Below are 18,631 nucleotides of genomic sequence, written 5' to 3' on the forward strand. Positions count from 1 at the left end.
TACTACTGCAGCGTAGCTCAGTGGAAAGAGCCCGGGATTGGGAGTTGCAGGTCATGTGTTCGAATTTCGACTCTGACACTTATCAGCTGTGTGACTGTGGGCAAGTCACTTAACTTCTCTGTGCCTCAGTTACCTCATCTGTAAAATGGGGATTAACTGTAAGCCTCACGTGGGACAACCTGATTACCCTGTATCTACCCCAGCGCTTAGAACAGTGCTCAGCATATAGTAAGCGCTTAACAAATACCAACATTATTACTACTAGGAGGGCATTAGATAACAACCACTACAGGCTCTAGGGGGCCTTAGAGGCAGATGATGGCCAGTTGAAAGAAGGAAGGGGTGAGATAGAGCCAAGCATATTGAAGTACCAGGAGCCGGCTTACTCCTCCCCCTTTCCCCACAAAGTAGGGACGGTGGGAGAAGATGATTCCCCTTTGAGAGAGCCAGAGAGGAGATTGTGTGACAGGGCCAAGAACCCCCATGGTGGAAAGGGGAGAGCTGTCCTTCCCTGTCTCAAATGCAGTTGCGATTGATCAGTCAATTGCATTTATTGAGCACTTACTGTCTGTAGAAGATTGGACATTGAGAGACAAGGAATTTTCCTACAATTGCTCATGAAATAGAGGAAATTCCTAAATTCTAGGACTCACAATATCTTTGGTCAATCGGCCAGGCTTATTGATTGGGCACTCACTGTGCCTAAGATGGGGTCAGCAAGTTCTTCACTGAGTGAATGATGAGCCCCTGCTCTAGCCACCTCCTCCTTTTGAGGTGGGAATCCAGCTCCGAGGCTACAAAACTGCATGACGGGGGCGGGTGGGTTGGGGGGAGAAAGTGCAGAAACTTGTCAGAACCTTTAGAATGGAAATGGATCATGAAGAGTGGACAAAAAAATAATAATCCAGCAACTATTCTAGAATTTCTCGAAACATAATTCCCTTTGCAAAGTGTGTAGCCCCATGTGTTTCTCTGAAATGCAGTATGATTTCCTAATGGTTCTTTCGATCCCCTTGTCTTTCAGCACAAGATACAACTACTTTGGAAACAACAAGTGAGTATCTGATTCGTATTTGTAATTTAACTTCCTCTAGTTTAACCACATTTAAACCATTAGTCAAGAGAAAACAAAGTGATGACTTCAACCGTGGTAGTTTCCGAGACAGATGATGGGCCACTGAAAGAAGTAAGAGGTGAGATAGAGCCAAGCATACTGAAGTAGCAGGAGCCGGCTTACTCCTCTCCCTTTCCGCACGAAGTAGGGATGGTGGGAGAAGATGATTCCCCTTTGAGAGAGCCAGAGAGGAGATTGTGTGAGAGGGCCAAGAATCCTCACGGTAGAAAAGGGAGAGTCCATAGACCACAGAGTCATAGAACGGGGGGTCGAGTGGGGAGGGTGGTAAGTGGGCATGCAAAAGATGGGGGTTAAGTGCCAGAGGTTAAAATAAAAATAAGGGAAGCAGGGTTTTGCAAGGCGGTAAAGGAGAATATCAGGGATAGGGATGGAGCCAGTGATGAGAGGGAGGGTGGCTAGAGAAGAAGCAGATCATCACTGATATGGGGCACACTAGTTACAGCTTTCTCAACCATCTCAAAATAGTGAAAACAAGGTTTTGAATCTGTCTCATGTGACTTGAAAGGGAATCAGCTGTTTGGGATTAGTGCCTTGGAGCTCAATGGAGGGGATGTTCCAGGGAGACAGAAGGAGCTTTTAAATCCCCCTCTTCTTCCTGAAAGGGATGAGGCTGATTGGCTGTGCTGAACACCAAAATAATGCTCAGACCTAAAGGGAAACAAACCTGCTCTCTCTCAAATGAACCCTCTACTTAAGACTTGCCTGAAGCAGATTGAGACAAAACCCTATGAAAATCTGTTGCAAATATTTGTCTCTTCCTGGGTATGCAGTTTTGAGAGAGGCCATCAAACTGGGAAACTGAATCACAGGAGAACCTAGATGTATTGGATGTTTTACTCACGAAATAGAGCAAATTTCAGATTTCTCAGGCCCCAAAACGTCTTCAGTGAGTCCGAGAAACACGACTCAGTCGTCAGCCCACCATGCTGAGGACAGTGCTGGGCACTTCTTCTTTTGGGAGCATAGTGAGTATGGACTGCATTGGGACAACAGAGATGCAGGGAGGAGGTGAATCACCCCCTGCATTCAGCTGAGACCACAGGCAGGCCTTTGGAATGGAAATAGAAATCTGATCACATCGGAACTGGATAAGAAATCCAACAACCATTCTAGAGGTTCTGGAAAACTGAATCTTTTGCAAAAAGTGTCATGCCACATGCTTCACTGAAATAAAACACAGTTTCCTGATGGATTGCCCTTCACCTTGTCTTTCAGGACAAGATGCTACTTCTGTGCAAACAACAGGTGAGTGTCTGATTCACATCTATAGCTCCCCAAATCATTACCATTTCAGCCATTTGTCACAAAACCTAAACCAAGAGAAAGAAAAAATGATGTCTTCAAGTTTCAACTAGGCTTGTAAATATTAACTGTGGCAGAAGAATGTGCTTTCTCCCAGTGGTATAATGGGGAAGGAGAATGGGATCTTTTTTGCAAATTGCAAATGGTTTCCTTTGCTAATCTGATGCAACCCAGACCATTGTCCTGGTTCTGCTTTCCTAACTCCATCCATCACCTTCTGGGTTTCCTGTTCTGGTTCTTCTTCTACTTCTCACATCCTAAACCTGGGTGTCCTTCAAGGTTCTATGATCATCATCATCAGTAGCAGCAGCAGCAGCAGCAGCAGCAGTGGTATTTATTGAACAAACTTACTGTTTCCCTGCTTACGAAGAGCTTACATCAGAGGAAGACATTAATACAAATAGGTCTCACGCTTTTCTCACTCTGCACTCCCTCTCATGAGGACTTCTTCTCCATGATAGCATGGCTTTGGTTGCCATTTCACGGCAGGTGGCTCAAAGATTTTCATTCCTTTAGTCCTGAACTCTGTTCCTCTATCAAATTCTGCTTCCCCTCTTGCCCTCTTAAACTCAGTGTGTCAAAAGCCTAAATTTTCATCTTTCCTCATTAATCCTTCACAGCATCCAACAGCCCCACCTCTTTTGACAGTAATGTCACACACCATTTGACTGGAGTCCCAGCATGTCTCTTTTCATTCAGTCTCACATCAGATCTACTGTCTAAACCTGCCCATTTCCCCCTCTTGCCAAATCCAACGGCCTCTACTTCATCTTAATCCTCCTCCACATCTAAGCTGTCATCGACAGTGTCGACCACCCTCTCCACTGGAAACATTATCCAACTTCAGCTTCTCTGACACTGTCCTCTCTTCCTATGTCTCTGGCCACTCATTCTCAGTCTCTTTCACAGGCTCTTCCTCTGACTCCCACCTTCTAACTGTGGGAGTCCCTCAGGGTTCAGTTCTGGGTCCCCTTCTATTCTCCATCTACACCCACTCCCTTGGGGAATTCATTCTTTCACATGGTTTTGACTGGCACCTCTATACAGATGATTCTCAAATCGACACTTCCATCCCTGATCTCTCTCCCCCTCAGCAGTCTCCCATTTCCTCCTGCCTTCAAGACATCTCTACTTGGATGCCCTGCCATCCCTTCAAACTTAACATGTCCAAAACAGAATTTCTTATTTTCCTACCAATCCCTGTCCTCCTCATGACTTTCCCCTCACTGAAAACAGTACCACCATCCCCCCTGTCTCACAAGCCTATACCCTTGGCATTATCCTTGACTCCTCTCTGTCATTCAGTTCACATAGTCAATCTATCTCTAACTCCTGCCAGCTTAACCTTTAGCATCGCTGTCCTTTCCTCTCCATCCAAACACCTATCACACTGATAGAAGCACTTATCTTATCCCATTTGATCAGCCTCCTTTCTGACCTCCCTGGTGCCTGTCTATCCCTACTCCAGACCATACTTCACTCTGCTGCCCAGATCATTTTTCTACAAAAACATGCAGTCTCTGTTTCCCCATTTCTCAAGCAACTCTAGTGGTTGCCCATCCACCTCTACGTCAAACAGAAACTCCTTACCAAAGTCTTTAAGGCACTCGATCACCTTGCCCACTCCTACCTCATCTCAACACTCTCCTACTACAAACCCAGCCTGCACACTTCATTGGTCTCATGCCAACTAGTAACTGTACCTCAATTTTGTCTATCTAGCTGCCAACATCCCATCTGTGTCCAGCCTGAAATGCCCACTATTCAAATCTGAGAGAAAAAAATTACTCCCCTCATCTCCTCTAAGTGGCCTTCCCTGACAAAGCCTTAATTTCCACTTTTCCCACTCCCTTCTGCATCACCCAGCCCCACGGCATTTATGTAATTTTCCATATTTATTTATATTAAATTCTGTCTCCCCATCTAGATGGTAAGTTCAGTTTGGCAGGGATTGGGTTTGTAATATGGTTGTGTTGTGCTCTCCCAAGCACATAGTACAGTGTCCTGCACACAGTAAATGCTCAATAAGCATGACTGATTGACCGATTGATGAAAATACCTTTTGGATCGATGTCTTCCTCTCCAGTCCTAGAGCCATTTCTCTAGTTCAGGGTCTCATCATATTCCTACTTGGCTCTTATAATGGTCCCCTGTGGGTTCAGGTGAATGTTCAGTTTTCTTCTGATTCCACTGTTCATGAATATTTTTCTTCTGTCAACCCAAGTGATTCTGCTGTCCTTTGCAAAGGTTACTACTGTCCCTTTGCACTCAGAAAGCCCACAGTAATTATGCTATGGATTGTTGGAACCTGGTCTCCAATAAAGTCAGTGAACTGGTTTGCTTCTTGGATAGACTCAGCTGTTACACTGGAAAGGTCTTGCACTGAGTCTGAGGATAATGAAATGTCTCTTGTCTTTCCAAGCCATCGCAGTGAGACTGGTGAATGGGAACACTTCTTGCGAGGGGCGTGTGGAGCTGTATTATCAGGGCACTTGGGGCACGGTGTGTGATGATTTCTGGGATGTGATGGACGCCCGGGTGGTCTGCCGGCAGCTGGGCTGCGGAGAAGCCATCTCTGCCCCTGTGAGTGCCCGGTTCGGTGCGGGCTCCGGACGTATTCTCCTGGATGATGTGAACTGTTCCGGGAGTGAATCCTCTCTGCAAAGCTGTTCCCACAATGGATGGGGCAACCACAACTGTGCCCACCCTGAGGATGCCAGTGTCATCTGCACAGGTGGGCCTATTTCTCAGATCAATTTGATGTCAGAATACTTGGAGTTACCAATATAGCCCTAAGACATTATCAGAAAATCCAATTATTGTAAAGAACCATCGTGCATCCGGAATGTTCCCCATCAATCCACCAAGGTCAATAGTAATGTTGTTTCTCTTCTCCCTCAGGGGCTCCTCTGACAACCACAGGAATTCCCCGTAAGTGCTCTATTTTTTCAAACTACCCTGATTCCTCCTCGAGGGGTGATTCTTAGGACCCAAAGCAGTGAACCTGAAAGTAGCTTCCTACTTTTCAATACTGTGAAATCAAAGGTACTATGTCTGTCTGATAGGCAGATGGATCTTCCCGAAAAGTCATCTCAGGAAGGATATGGAGCATCTGGATATGTCTTCCTCATTGATGTCTTGTGTCAAGAGCCAATGGAACGCCCCAGCCACTCAGGGATGCTCCTAAGCTACTGATGGCAGTCTGGGAAGCTCTCCTTCCCTGTCTCAGATGCAGTTGCGATCAATCAGTCAACTGTATTTATTGAGTACGTCCTGTGTTTAGAACATTGGACATTGAGCGACAAAGAATTTTCCTACAATTGCTCATGAAATAGAGGAAATTCCTAATTTCTAGGACTCACAATATCTTTGGCCAATCAGCCAGGCCTATTGATTGAGCACTCACTCTCTCTAAGGTGGTGTCAGCAAGTTCTTCACTGAGTGAATGATGAGAACCTGAACTATTCACCTCCTCCTTTTGAGGTGGGAATCCTGCTCTTAGCACTCTCCTACTGCAACCCAGCTTGCTAACTCCATTCAGTAGATTCTCATGCCAACCTACTAACTGTACCTCAGTCTTATCTATCTTGCTGCCCACCTCTCATCCATGTCCTGAATGAAATGCCCTCTTTTCAAATCTAAGAGAAAATTATTCTCCCCAACCTTTAAAGCCTCATTTAAGGCACATCTCCTCTAAGAGGTCTTCCCTAACTAAGCCTTAATTTCCACTTTTCCCACTCCCTTCTGCATCACCCAGCCCCACGGCATTTATGCAATTTTCCATATTTATTCATATTAACGTCTGTTTCCCCCTCCACATGGTAAGTTCAGTGTGGCAGGGAATGGGTTTGTAATATGGTTGTGTAGTTCTCTCCCAACACTTAGTACAGTGTCCTGCACACAGTAAATGCTCAATAAGCATGACTGATTGATGGATTGATGAAAATACCTTATAGATAGATGTCTTCCTCTCCAGTCCTAGAGCCATTTCTCTAGTTCAGGTTCTCATCATATTCCCACTTGGCTCTGATATTGCCCCCCTTTGGGTTCAGTTGAATGTTCAATTTTCTTCTGATTCCACTATTCATGAATATTTTTCTTCTGTCAACCAAAGTGCTTCTGCTGTCCTTTGCAAAGGTTACTACTGTCCCTTTGCACTCAGAAAGCCCACAGTAATTATGCTATGGATTGTTGGAACCTGGTCTCCAATAAAATCAGTGAACTGGTTTGCTCCTTGGATAGACTCAGCTATTGCAGTGGAAAAGTCTCACACTGAGTCTAAGGATAATGAAATGTCTCTTGTCTTTCCAAGCTATCGCAGTGAGACTGGTGAATGGGAGCACTTTTTGCGAGGGGCGTGTGGAGCTGTATTATCAGGGCACTTGGGGCACGGTGTGTGATGATTCCTGGGATGTGATGGATGCCCGGGTGGTCTGCCGGCAGCTGGGCTGCGGAGAAGCCATCTCTGCCCCTATGAGTGCCCGGTTCGGCGCGGGCTCCGGACGTATTCTCCTGGATGATGTGAACTGTTCCGGGCGTGAATCCTCTCTGCAAAGCTGTTCCCACAATGGATGGGGCAACCACAACTGTGCCCACCGGGAGGATGCCAGTGTCATTTGTACAGGTGTGTTTTGCAGGAGATGCTAATCAAATGTGGTTGGGAAAAACCTCCTTCATTGTCAGGAAACTTCCAATCAATAATGAAACCCTAAAAATAGCTGGAATCAAATTGTCATGGTGAACCACTGGTATCAGAAATATTCCACAGCGACTCATCAAGACTAGCCAAAACCCTGTCTCTTCCTCCAGCTACAACCACAGAATTGCCTTTAAAGTGCTCTGTTTCTTCCCAGCTACCCTGAATCCTATTTTGGGGTGATTTTTAGCACCCAAAGCAGAGCACCCCAAAGCAACTCACTGCTTCTGATCCTGCCTTTCAGCTGAAATGAAAGATAGAGAGAAAATGATATAAAATGTCAAATGGAAAATTGATATTCCTCAGTGGCATTCAGGGAGGCCATGGAGCATCTGGAAAAGTTTCCCATGAAGCCAATTTTTTCAAGGTCCAGTGAAACATCTCAGGTCCAGTGATTCCCTTGTGCTATTAATTGTTCCTCATCTCAACTGGAGTTTCCTCCCATGATTGATGACAGAGGGACTACTGCATTTCAGACATTGCATTTAAGTCAGAGAATATTATTTGTCTTTGGTTCAAATCTGAAATTGAAATCAGAAGTTCATGACCTTTACTAGCCACTACTGTTGAGAAGTAGAATCTGCTGTTGGAAGTGGCTCTAGGCTGGGAGGCTAAAAGAACATTCTCTGAGTTCTACTCTTTCTAGAAGTCCTCACCTCGGTCTGCAGGCCTAATTGTCATTTTCTTTACAGGGTTCCGGACCACAACGGCAAGTCCCCGTGGTAAGTGAGCTAGTATTTGGGTGGGAAATAGATTCATCTCGGGAGCCCCGTTGGCCTTTTCCACATGGGGCAGGGACAATGCCAGGGAGGGATAAATTCAAGACCACTTTCATGTCTTAAGGGTACCACTGATGACTAACCCATGTTCCCATTTGCATAAATTGTAGCCAAGCTTTTGTCTTGCCTTCAGAACTGAGTTGCAGTGGGCAGAAATTTTTAATAAGGGTAATAATCATATTCACCAAGTGCTTACTGTGTGCAGAGCTCTGAACTAAGTGCTGGGGAAAAATACACAAATGGGAATTCGACATGGGGTCTTCAATCAATCAATCAATGGTATTAATTAAGGGCGTACCTAGTATAGAGTAATAATGATCAAAATTAATAATAATTATGGTATTCATTAAGTGGCTTCTATGTGCCAAGCCCTGTTCTAAGCATTGGGTTAGATACAAGGTAATCAGGTTGGACACAGTCCCCGTCCCACAGGGGATTCACAGTCTTAATCCCCATTTTACAAGCAAGGTAACTGAGGCACAGAGAAGTTAACTGACTTGCCCAAGATCACACAGCAGACAAGTGGTGGAGCCAGGTTTAGAACCCAGGTCCTTTGACTTCCAAGCCCGTGCTCTTGCCACTACACTATGCTGCTTCTCAAGAGTACTGTATTCAGTCTTTGGGAGAGTACAATATAACCTGAAAATCAAAAGTGGGAGGTTTTTGTCTTGAGGCTGGATCTGTGTGCTTGCTTAACTGATGCATTTTTAGGGAATCTGACCAAACTTACCAGAGGCCCAAGGCTGTATTGGTCAATCAGTCAATCAATTATATTTGTTGAATGATTACTGTGTACATTGCACTCTACTAAGCACCTGGGAGAAAACAAAACAATAAGTAAACATAATCCCTGCCTCAAGAAGTTTGGTCGATACCCTGCTTGGATCCTCTTTCTCCCGCTGGCCCTATGTCTCAACTTTAGGCAGTAAACTGTAGTCCTCCAAAGTAATGCCAGAATTGGTGATCAATCATTCAATCCATCAATTACATCTGCTGAGTGCTTAGTGTGGGCGAAGCACTGTATTAAGCATTTGTGAGAGTAGAGTATAACAGAGTTGGTAGACAAGTTCCCCATCCACAACAAGCTTATGGTCTAGAGGGGGAAACAGACATTATTATAAATAAATTAATTGTAGATATGTACATGAGTGCTGTGGGGCTGAAGGAGGAGTGAATAAAGGGTGTAAATCCAAATGAAAGGGTGATGTAGAAAGGACTGGGGAAGAGGAAACGAGGGCATAGTCAGGTACATGGAGGATATAAAGCTTTGAAGGGGGAGAAAGCGACCATCTTTTGGACATGAAGAGAGAGGGCATTCTAGGCCATAGGCAGTCCATGGGCAAGGGGTTGGCAGTAAGATAGACGAAATTGAGGTAGACCTAGTAGGTAGGCATTAGAAAAGCAAAGTGTGTGGACTGGGTTGTAGAAGGAAATCAAGGAGGTAAGGTAGGCGAGGACTAGGTGATAGGGTACTTTAAGGTTTATGGTTAGGAATTTTTGTTTAATGTGGAGGTGGATGAGCAACCACTGGAGGTTCTCGGGGAGTGCAGAAACAGGGACTGAACTTTTTTTAGAAAAATGATCCGGGCAGCAGAGTGAAGCAGGACTTGAGGCAGGGAGGTCAGCAAGGAGATTCATGTGGTAATCAAGGCGGGTTAGGGGAAACACTTGGATTAATATGGTAACAGTTTGGATGGAGATGGGAAGGCAGATTTTAGTGATGTCATGAAGGTTGAGCTGCCAGGATTTGGTGACAGATTGAATAAGGGAGTTGAATGAGAGAGATGAGTTGAGGATAAAGCCAAGGTTACACAGCCTCGTGAGACATGGTGCATGGTGGTAGTGTCTACAGTGATGGAAAAATCAAGGGGAGGACAGGGTGTGAGTGGAAAGATAAGGAATTCTGTTTTGGACATGCTGAGTTTGAGATGTCAATGGGACAACGAGTTCATATGGGAAAATTCCAAGCATAGGAAAATCTGCCGGCCATAAACTCCTTTTGGGGTCACACATCCAGGTCGTGCAAACTGGTGTGTAGTTGCTAGAGAGTGAGATTGATGATTCAGAGCTGCAAAATGTTGCTCAGACTTACAGAGGAATAAACCTGCTTTCTCTAATAATAATAATAAAAAATGGTATTTGTTAAGTGCTTACCATCTGCCAAGCAGTGTACTAAGACCTGGGACAGATATGAGATAATCAGGTTGGACACGGCTTGTCTCACATGAGGCTCATAGACTTCATCCCCATTTTGCAGATGTGGTAAACTGAGGAACAGAGAAGTTAAGTGACTTGTCCAAGGTCACACAGCAGACAAGTGGTGGAGCTGGAATTAGAACCCAGGCTCTTCTGACTCCCTGGCCCATGCTCTATCTACTAGGCCATGCTACTTCCCACACTGCTTCTCATGTGTGGCTTCTACTCATGTTTGCCAAAAACATGATTAAAGCGAAACCTAGACTTTCATTCATTCATTCAATAGTATTTATTGAGCGCTTACTATGTGCAGAGCACTGTACTAAGCGCTTGGGATGAACAAGTCGGCAACAGATAGAGACAGTCCCTGCCGTTTGACGGGCTTACAGTCTAATTGGGGGAGACGGACAGACAAGAACGATGGCACTAAACAGCGTCAAGGGGAAGAACATCTCGTAAAAACAATGGCAACTAAATAGAATCAAGGCGATGTACAATTCATTAACAAAATAAATAGGGTAACGAAAATATATACAGTTGAGCGGACGAGTACAGTGCTGTGGGGATGGGAAGGGAGAGGTGGAGGAGCAGAGGGAAAAGGGGAAAATGAGGCTTTAGCTGCGGAGAGGTAAAGGGGGGATGGCAGAGGGAGTAGAGGGGGAAGAGGAGCTCAGTCTGGGAACGCCTCTTGGAGGAGGTGATTTTTAAGTAAGGTTTTGAAGAGGGAAAGAGAATCAGTTTGGCGGAGGTGAGGAGGGAGGGCGTTCCAGGACCGCGGGAGGACGTGACCCAGGGGTCGACGGCGGGATAGGCAAGACCGAGGGACGGCGAGGAGGTGGGCGGCAGAGGAGCGGAGCGTGCGGGGTGGGCGGTAGAAAGAGAGAAGGGAGGAGAGGTAGGAAGGGGCAAGGTGATGGAGAGCCTTGAAGCCTAGAGTGAGGAGTTTTTGTTTGGAGCGGAGGTCGATAGGCAACCACTGGAGTTGTTTAAGAAGGGGAGTGACATGCCCAGATCGTTTCTGCAGGAAGATGAGCCGGGCAGCGGAGTGAAGAATAGACCGGAGCGGGGCGAGAGAGGAGGAAGGGAGGTCAGAGAGAAGGCTGACACAGTAGTCTAGCCGGGATATAACGAGAGCCCGTAATAGTAAGGTAGCCGTTTGGGTGGAGAGGAAAGGGCGGATCTTGGCGATATTGTAGAGGTGAAACCGGCAGGTCTTGGTAATGGATAGGATGTGTGGGGTGAACGAGAGGGACGAGTCAAGGATGACACCGAGATTGCGGGCCTGCGGGACGGGAAGGATGGTCGTGCCATCCACGGTGACGGAGAAGTCTGGGAGCGGACCGGGCTTGGGAGGGAAGATGAGGAGCTCAGTCTTGCTCATGTTGAGTTTTAGGTGGCGGGCCGACATCCAGGTGGAGACGTCCCGGAGGCAGGAGGAGATGCGAGCCTGAAGGGAGGGGGAGAGGACAGGGGCGGAGATGTAGATCTGCGGGTCATCTGTGTAGAGATGGTAGTCAAAGCTGTGAGAGCGAATGGGTTCACCGAGGGAGTGAGTGTAAATGGAGAACAGAAGAGGGCCAAGAACTGACCCTTGAGGAACTCCAACAGTTAAAGGATGGGAGGGGGAGGAGGCTCCAGCATAGGAGACCGAGAATGATCGGCCAGAGAGGTAAGAGGAGAACCAGGAGAGGACTTCCACAGTGATAATCTATTCCAAACATATTTCTGCTTCATGGGCGTACAGTGTTCAGAGAAGCCTCCAGCGTGTAATACCAGGTGGGGTTCACAGCCCAAACAGTCTGGAGGGAAAGTATTGAACCCCCATTTTACAGTTGAGGAAACTGAGGCCCCGCGAAGGTAAATATCTTACACGAGATCACCTAGCAAGTGAGTGGCAGAGCTGTGATTAGAACCCAGGTCCTCCAACTCCCAGGCCTACGCTCATTCCACTAGGCCTTGCTGCTTCCTGTATTTGCCTGTGAAATAGAGGAAATTTCTGATTTCTCAAAACCCAGTACTTCCATTGTAGGTCTGGAAAACACCAGCCAATCAATCAATCAAACGTATTTATTGAGCACTTACTGTAAGCGTGCAGAGAACTAACTATATTAAGAGCTTGGGAGAGTACGACATAGAGTGGGTAGACATGTCCCCTGCCCACAGTGAGCTTACAGTCCCTTGCATTTTTAAGTACCCACTGTGCTGAAGACAGTGTTGGGCGCTTCTTCATTGAGTGCCCAAATGAGCTCCTCTGCCAACTCCTTCCTCCTTTTAAGTAGCGTAGAAAAGGTGCAAGTAGCATAGAGTAGATGCTCCTTTAACCCCACTTATTAGGATGTCAAATTTTCATTATTTGGTTCTTTCCTCTAAGCCTTATTCAGCTGAGAGAAACTATGTCCAAACAATTGCTCCCTTCACTCTACAAACACAGCAGCCCATTCCAAACTCACTAATGAACTCCTCAAAGCCACATCCAAAGTCTACTCTGTCCTGATTGTCCTGGGTCCATTCATCCATTCAATCATATTTACTGAGCATTTACTGGGTGCAGAGCACTGTACTAAGCACTTGGCAAGTACAATTCAGCAACAAAGAGAGACAATCCCTGCCCACAATGGTCTCACAGTCTAGAACTGGGGGGAGACAGATAAAAAGAGAGACAGGAAGCAGGGAGGTCAGCAAGGAGACTGATACGCACACCAACCTCTAGATCTGACCGCAGCTCTGCTATCTTGTTCCTCATCTCCTCTTGCTTCCAGGTATCGTTATTCCAGTTGGCCCACCAGCAGTGAAAGCATATTATGGGCACTTTATGTGTCTGTTTATTGTTGTATTGTCCTCTCCCAAATGCTTAGTACAGTGCTCTGCCCACAGTAAGCGCTCAATAAATATGAATGAATTAATGAAAATTAAATTAAACATAATATTATCTCTCCTAAACCCTCTCCTCCTCCCAACTTCCCCACTTCTGTTGACATCCTCCATGTGACCAAACCCAAATCCTGACATCATCCTTATTTCTTCACTGTCAGTTTACTTTCCCATGCAGTCTACTGATTAACCCTGCTAATTATTCCTCAAAAGCATCTCATGGATATGCCCTCCCTCTCCTCTTCCACAGTCACTACCCTGGTTTGAAGGTTCATCATATACAGGTTTGACTATTGTGTTGGCCTCCTGGATGGATTCCCTACGTCCGGCCTCTCACCTTTTCAGTTCAAACTCCAGGCTGCTGCCTAAATTATCTCTTTGAAGTGACTACACTCTCTAAAGCCACCAGTGGCCTCCATGGAGTTAAATCCAAAGGGCTATTTTCCATCTTATTCCTCCTCAACCTGTCATATTTGGCAGTTTGGACATTCCCCTCACCTTAAAAACTCAAGAACTTTGCTTCATTGACCTGATGAACATGGGACAGAAAGTTAGAGTGAGAGTTAGAGTTATTCTAGTCCCAGATCTTCCACTTGCCTGCTGGTGACCTGGGGCAAGCCACTCAATTTCTCTGTGCCTCATCCATGAGGATTAAATACCTCTTAGACTCCCTGTTAGGCTGTGATCCCCTTGTGAGACAGGGACTGTCTGATCTAATTTTCTTGTATCTTCCCCAGTGCTTTGCTCTTGCCTCTCAGAGCAACTGGTCTCTTTCAATGGCAGAGTTGGGCACTGAATCTGCAATTAATGAAATATCTTGTTTTTCCAAGTTTTCCCACTGGGACTGGTGAATAGGATGAAGCAGTGTGAGGGGCCTGTGGAGCTGTATTATCAAGGCACTTGGGGCAGTGTGTGATGATTCTTGGGATGTGAGAGATGCTTAATTGGTCTGCAGACAGCTGGGTTGTGGAGAAGCCAACTCTGCCCTTAACGGTGCCCAGTTCAGTGAAGGCTTTGGATGTATTCTCCTGGACGATGTGAACTGTTCTGGGAACGAATCCTCTCTTGAAGGCTGTTCCCACAGTAGATGGGACACCCACAACTGTAACCATAGATGCCTGTGTTGTCTGCACAGGTGGGTGTCCTTGTGGCATAAATCAATGTAGACAGTGGGGAATTGTGATTATGTTCACACCAGTAAGCGTTGGATTCAACAATGCCCCTCCTTTCCCCCACAGCACTTGTGTATATATGTACATATTTATAATTCTATTTATTTATATTACTGATGTGCATATATCTCTAATTCTATTTATTTATATTGATGCTACTGATGCCTATTTACTTGTTTTATTGCCTGTCTCCCCCCTTCTAGACTATGAGTCCATTGTCGGCAGGGATTGTCTCTGTTTGTTGCTGAATTGTACTTTCCAAGCACTTAGTAGAATGCTCTGCACACAGTAAGCGCTCAATAAATACAAGTGAATGAATGAATGAACTTTAGACATAGCCGAGGGCACCAATTATTGTGATGAACTATTGGCTTTCAGGATACTTCACACCCACCCTTCGAGACTAATTCATTCATTCATCGTATTTATTGATCACTTGCTATGTGCAGAGCTTTGTACTAAGCACTTGGGAAAGGATGGTACAACAGTAAACATACGCATTCCCCTCCCACAATGAGCTTACAGTCTAGAGAGGGGGAGACAGGCATTAATATAAATAAATAAATTACAGATATGTACAAAAGTGCTGTGGGGCTGGGAGGGGGGAAGAACAGAGGGAGCAAATCAGGATGATGCAGAAGGGAGTGGAAGAAAAGAAAAGGGAGGGCTTAGTCTGGGGAGGCCTCTTGGAGGAGATCTGCCTTCAGTAAAGTTAAGAAGAGGGGGAGAGTAATCATCTGTAGAATTTGAGGAGGGAGGACATCCCAGGACAGAGGCAGGAAGTGGGCGAGGGGTCAGCAGCGAGATAGGTGAGATTGAGGTACAGTGAGAAGGTTAACATTAGAGGAGTGAAGCGTGTGGCCTGGGTTGTAGTAAGAGAGTAGCGAGGTGAGGTAAGAGGGGGCAAGGTGATGGACTGCTTTAAAGCCAATGGTGAGGGGTTTTTGTTTGATGCAGAGGGGAGTGGGCAACACTGGAGTTTTCTGAGGAGTGGAGTGACACGTCCTGAATGTTTTGATAGAAAAATGATCAGGGCAGCAGAGTCAAGTATTAACTGGAGTGGGAAGAGGCAGGAGGCTGGGAGGTCAGCAAGGAGGCTGATGCAGTAATCCAGGAAAGATAAGATAAATGCTTGGATTAATGAGGTAGCAGTTTGGACAGAGAGGAAAGGGTGGATTTTAGCGATGTTGTGAAGGTGGGACCCACAGGATTTAGTGATGGATTTCTGTCGACAACAGGAGAAATTCCTCATAAGTGCTCCGTTTCTTCCAGGCTACATTGATTCCTACTTTAGGGGTAATTCTTGAGACCCAAAGCAGTGGGCCATGAAAGCATCTCTCTCCTTCCAGTGCTGTGCTTTCAGGTGAAATCAAAGATAATATGTCTCTCTGACGATAGACAAATAGATATTCCCCAAATGTCATTCAGGCCAGACAAGCCGTGTAGTCAGGAAACGTGTTTACCAACTCTGTTGTACTGTACTGTCTTAAAGCGCTTAATTAGTACAGTGCTCTGCACATGGTAAGTGCTTAATAAATTGATTGAATGAATGAATCCTCCTTCCCCCATGCCCTGTGTGCTTCAGCTCCAGGGAGTCTCCTACAGTTTTCATCTAGTATCTTGTGCTTCCATCACAATATCATGAATAGGCCAATCTCAAGGCCTCCAGTCTGAGTGGGAAGAACCATGGGTCCTGCACGTCAAACAGATAACCTGCCACCCAGATTGGCTACTTGCTATTTCCGTGGGCCCAAGTCAGGGTTCTTTAGTATCTTATTCCACGTGAAGAATTATGACCAATTCCATCACAATCAGGGGTGTTAAAACTCTTTGGTTTAACTGAGCATTCCTTTTCCTTAGTGTTCGGGGACAGATTCTGTAACCAGACCCTTGTCTTACAATTTATATATGGTTCCTGATTAACTTCCTGGCTAAATGGACTTCTCAGTAATCTTAACTTTTCAGGGAAGCCCAGATACATGGTTTAAAACTCACAATAATTTGGGACAAGGATCAGAGGAAATCTTTTTTCTCAACAGATTAACCCTAATCTTCATTTGAGCTGCTAGTTTTCAGCCTTCTGTGTTCCCAACTATTTCCCAGAGTTGATAAGAGGAGCCGGGGAGCGGCTTTGAGTTCCGTTCTTCTCTGATAGAGGTCCTGACAAAATGACCCAGAGGGGGGAAATTGAAGGAGTGCCTGAATGACTAGTCTCTAGCCTAATATGGCCCTTACAAGTAGTGTCAGCACAGTCTTTCCAAGATAGGGTGCAAAGTATCTGTAGTCTGAGAAGGTATGGAGGGAATGAACTCTCTGAGATCAAAGCCATCAGTTCACGGTAACAGTAGAACTCTTCCGCAGCTGCTGAAGTCGTACCTCAGCAAAGGAAGTAACTTATATCCCTATTTCCTGTCTCAGCATCTCCTGAAATGCCAGATCAAGACCCACATTGGAAGCCTAAATTTATCTGAGTCCTTCCTAGCAAGGTCATTATCTCCAACCTGATTAACTAGTATCCATTCCTGCACTTAGTACTGTACATGATACATAGTTAACACTTAAGAAATGCCATAATAATTATATAATTAGGTTAATTATATAGTTATTATTATTCACATCTCCCAGAGTCCCTTCTGCAAGGCAAGCTGAATGTTTTCTTCCTAAATGACCCAGATGGGGACTTAAGGGACTCTCATTCATTTAATTGTATTTATTGCATGCTTACTGCATGCAGAGAACTGTACTAAGCGTTTAGTACATCTTAACCCCATAAAGTCTAACTTGGCAAATCAAAGTGGTTCTGGCATTGGGGAGTTAGGGTCTGCAGTAAAGCAGGGGTTCCACCACTTGTCAGCTGTGTGACTTTGGGCAAGTCACTTAACTTCTCCGTGCCTCAGTTACCTCCTCTGTAAAATGGGGATTAATATTGTGAACCCCAAATGGGACAACTGGATTAGGGTCAAAAGATCAAAGTTCTCTGTGGGGGAACAGCACAGATTCTCTCCCAAGTGTATGGGAGAGAAGGCAGGTGAGGAGTTTGTGGTTAGATAGGGGACATAAATTTATTACCTTGACTTTTGAAAAAATCTACATTTATTCACTTGTTTTTTTTTCCAATTGCCTCCACAGTGAAATAGTAATGGCTGCCTTGGATTGATTAAAAGAGAGAAATTAACATAAATACTCCCATCAATATCGTCTTCATTTTCTTCCTTACTGCACATCCTGTAACATATATACTTTACTTTTACTGAATAATTAAATTTTCTGCATTCTGAAATTTTGAGTGTGCCCTGGATTTTCTTCTTTATATGTTTGAACTTGTTTGATTTTAAGCTTAATGCCAAGTGGAGCCACCCTCGGTCAGTCCCCCGAAGATGTAGTAACGTCTCGGTGGGATTTTCTCCCTCTCTGTTCTTTGACAAAGTGCTAGCCAGAATTCAGTGTGAGAATTTTTGTCTGGGTTGTCAATGGAGATCCTTGTTTATATAGACAGACTAGCCTGTAAACCCGTCAATGGGCAGGGATAATCTCTATCTGTTGCCGATTTGTACATTCCAAGAGCTTAGTACAGTGCTCTGCACATAGTAAGCACTCAATGAATACTATTGAATGAATGAGGTTCCCCAGATTGAGGCTAATTTCCAGTCACTGATGGAAATAATGGATCCTTAATCGTAGTACCTTACTAAATGCCTGGGGACTTTTTGGTTTTGATTTTTTTTTTGGTGTTTGTTAAGCATTTACTAGGTGCCAGGCACTGTATCAAGCACTGGGTTAAATACAAGCTAATCAGGTTGGACACAGTTCCCATCCCACATAGGGCTCAATGGACGACACCATCATTCCTCCTGTTCCAGAAGTCCACAATCTTGATGTCGTGCTCAACTCCTCTCTCTTGTTCAATTCTCTCTTGTTCAATCTTGTTCAACTCCTCTCTCTTGTTCAAAATCTTCCACCACCCTACTTCTTTTTTTTTCCTGCACATCTATTGGAGATCCCTTGCACCTTCATCTTCACCCAAACTTCTAGCACCCTGGTATGAGTTCCCATTTTGTTTCAGTTAAACTATTACATAGGCCTTTTTGCTGGTCTCCTGGCCTCCAGCCTCTCCCTCCTCCTGCAAAGAGCATCTTCCTAAAAGCACTGCTCAGGCCTCATATCTCTTCTTAAAACCTGCCACGGACTCCTTGTATTTATTAGCATTGAAAAAAAAACTCCTCACAGGCAGCTTAATAGCTTTCCACTTCATTAACTCACCTTACCTATCTGCCCTAGTATCCACTACACCCCAGCTTGCTGTCTTGCCTCCTGTCAAGCCAGCCTTAAAGTTGTACCTCACTCTTGTTATCTCCTTGCGCAGTCACCCAAGCACTCAATCACTTTGCCTACTTCTACATTACATTAATTTCTTTGTGTCTCAGTTACCTCATCTGTAAAATGAAGATAAAGACTGGGAGCCCCTCACGGGACAACCTGA

The 18,631-nt window shown here is 45.2% G+C and overlaps 1 protein-coding gene across 1 annotated transcript in view; it reads left to right on the plus strand.

The window, feature by feature from the left end:
• The window catches only part of LOC100087739 (deleted in malignant brain tumors 1 protein-like), a 90,859-nt gene that overhangs the window by 14,790 nt on the left and 57,438 nt on the right, over window positions 1–18,631 (plus strand). The window contains exons 10-13 of the mRNA XM_039914357.1: window positions 334–342; window positions 4,860–5,171; window positions 5,339–5,368; window positions 6,750–7,061. Of these exons, the coding sequence (XP_039770291.1) occupies window positions 334–342; window positions 4,860–5,171; window positions 5,339–5,368; window positions 6,750–7,061 (663 nt within the window). The remainder of the gene's footprint in view (window positions 1–333; window positions 343–4,859; window positions 5,172–5,338; window positions 5,369–6,749; window positions 7,062–18,631) is intronic.

This window comes from Ornithorhynchus anatinus, chromosome 16, assembly GCF_004115215.2.
Source record: "Ornithorhynchus anatinus isolate Pmale09 chromosome 16, mOrnAna1.pri.v4, whole genome shotgun sequence".
Classification (NCBI taxonomy): Eukaryota; Metazoa; Chordata; class Mammalia; order Monotremata; family Ornithorhynchidae; genus Ornithorhynchus; species Ornithorhynchus anatinus.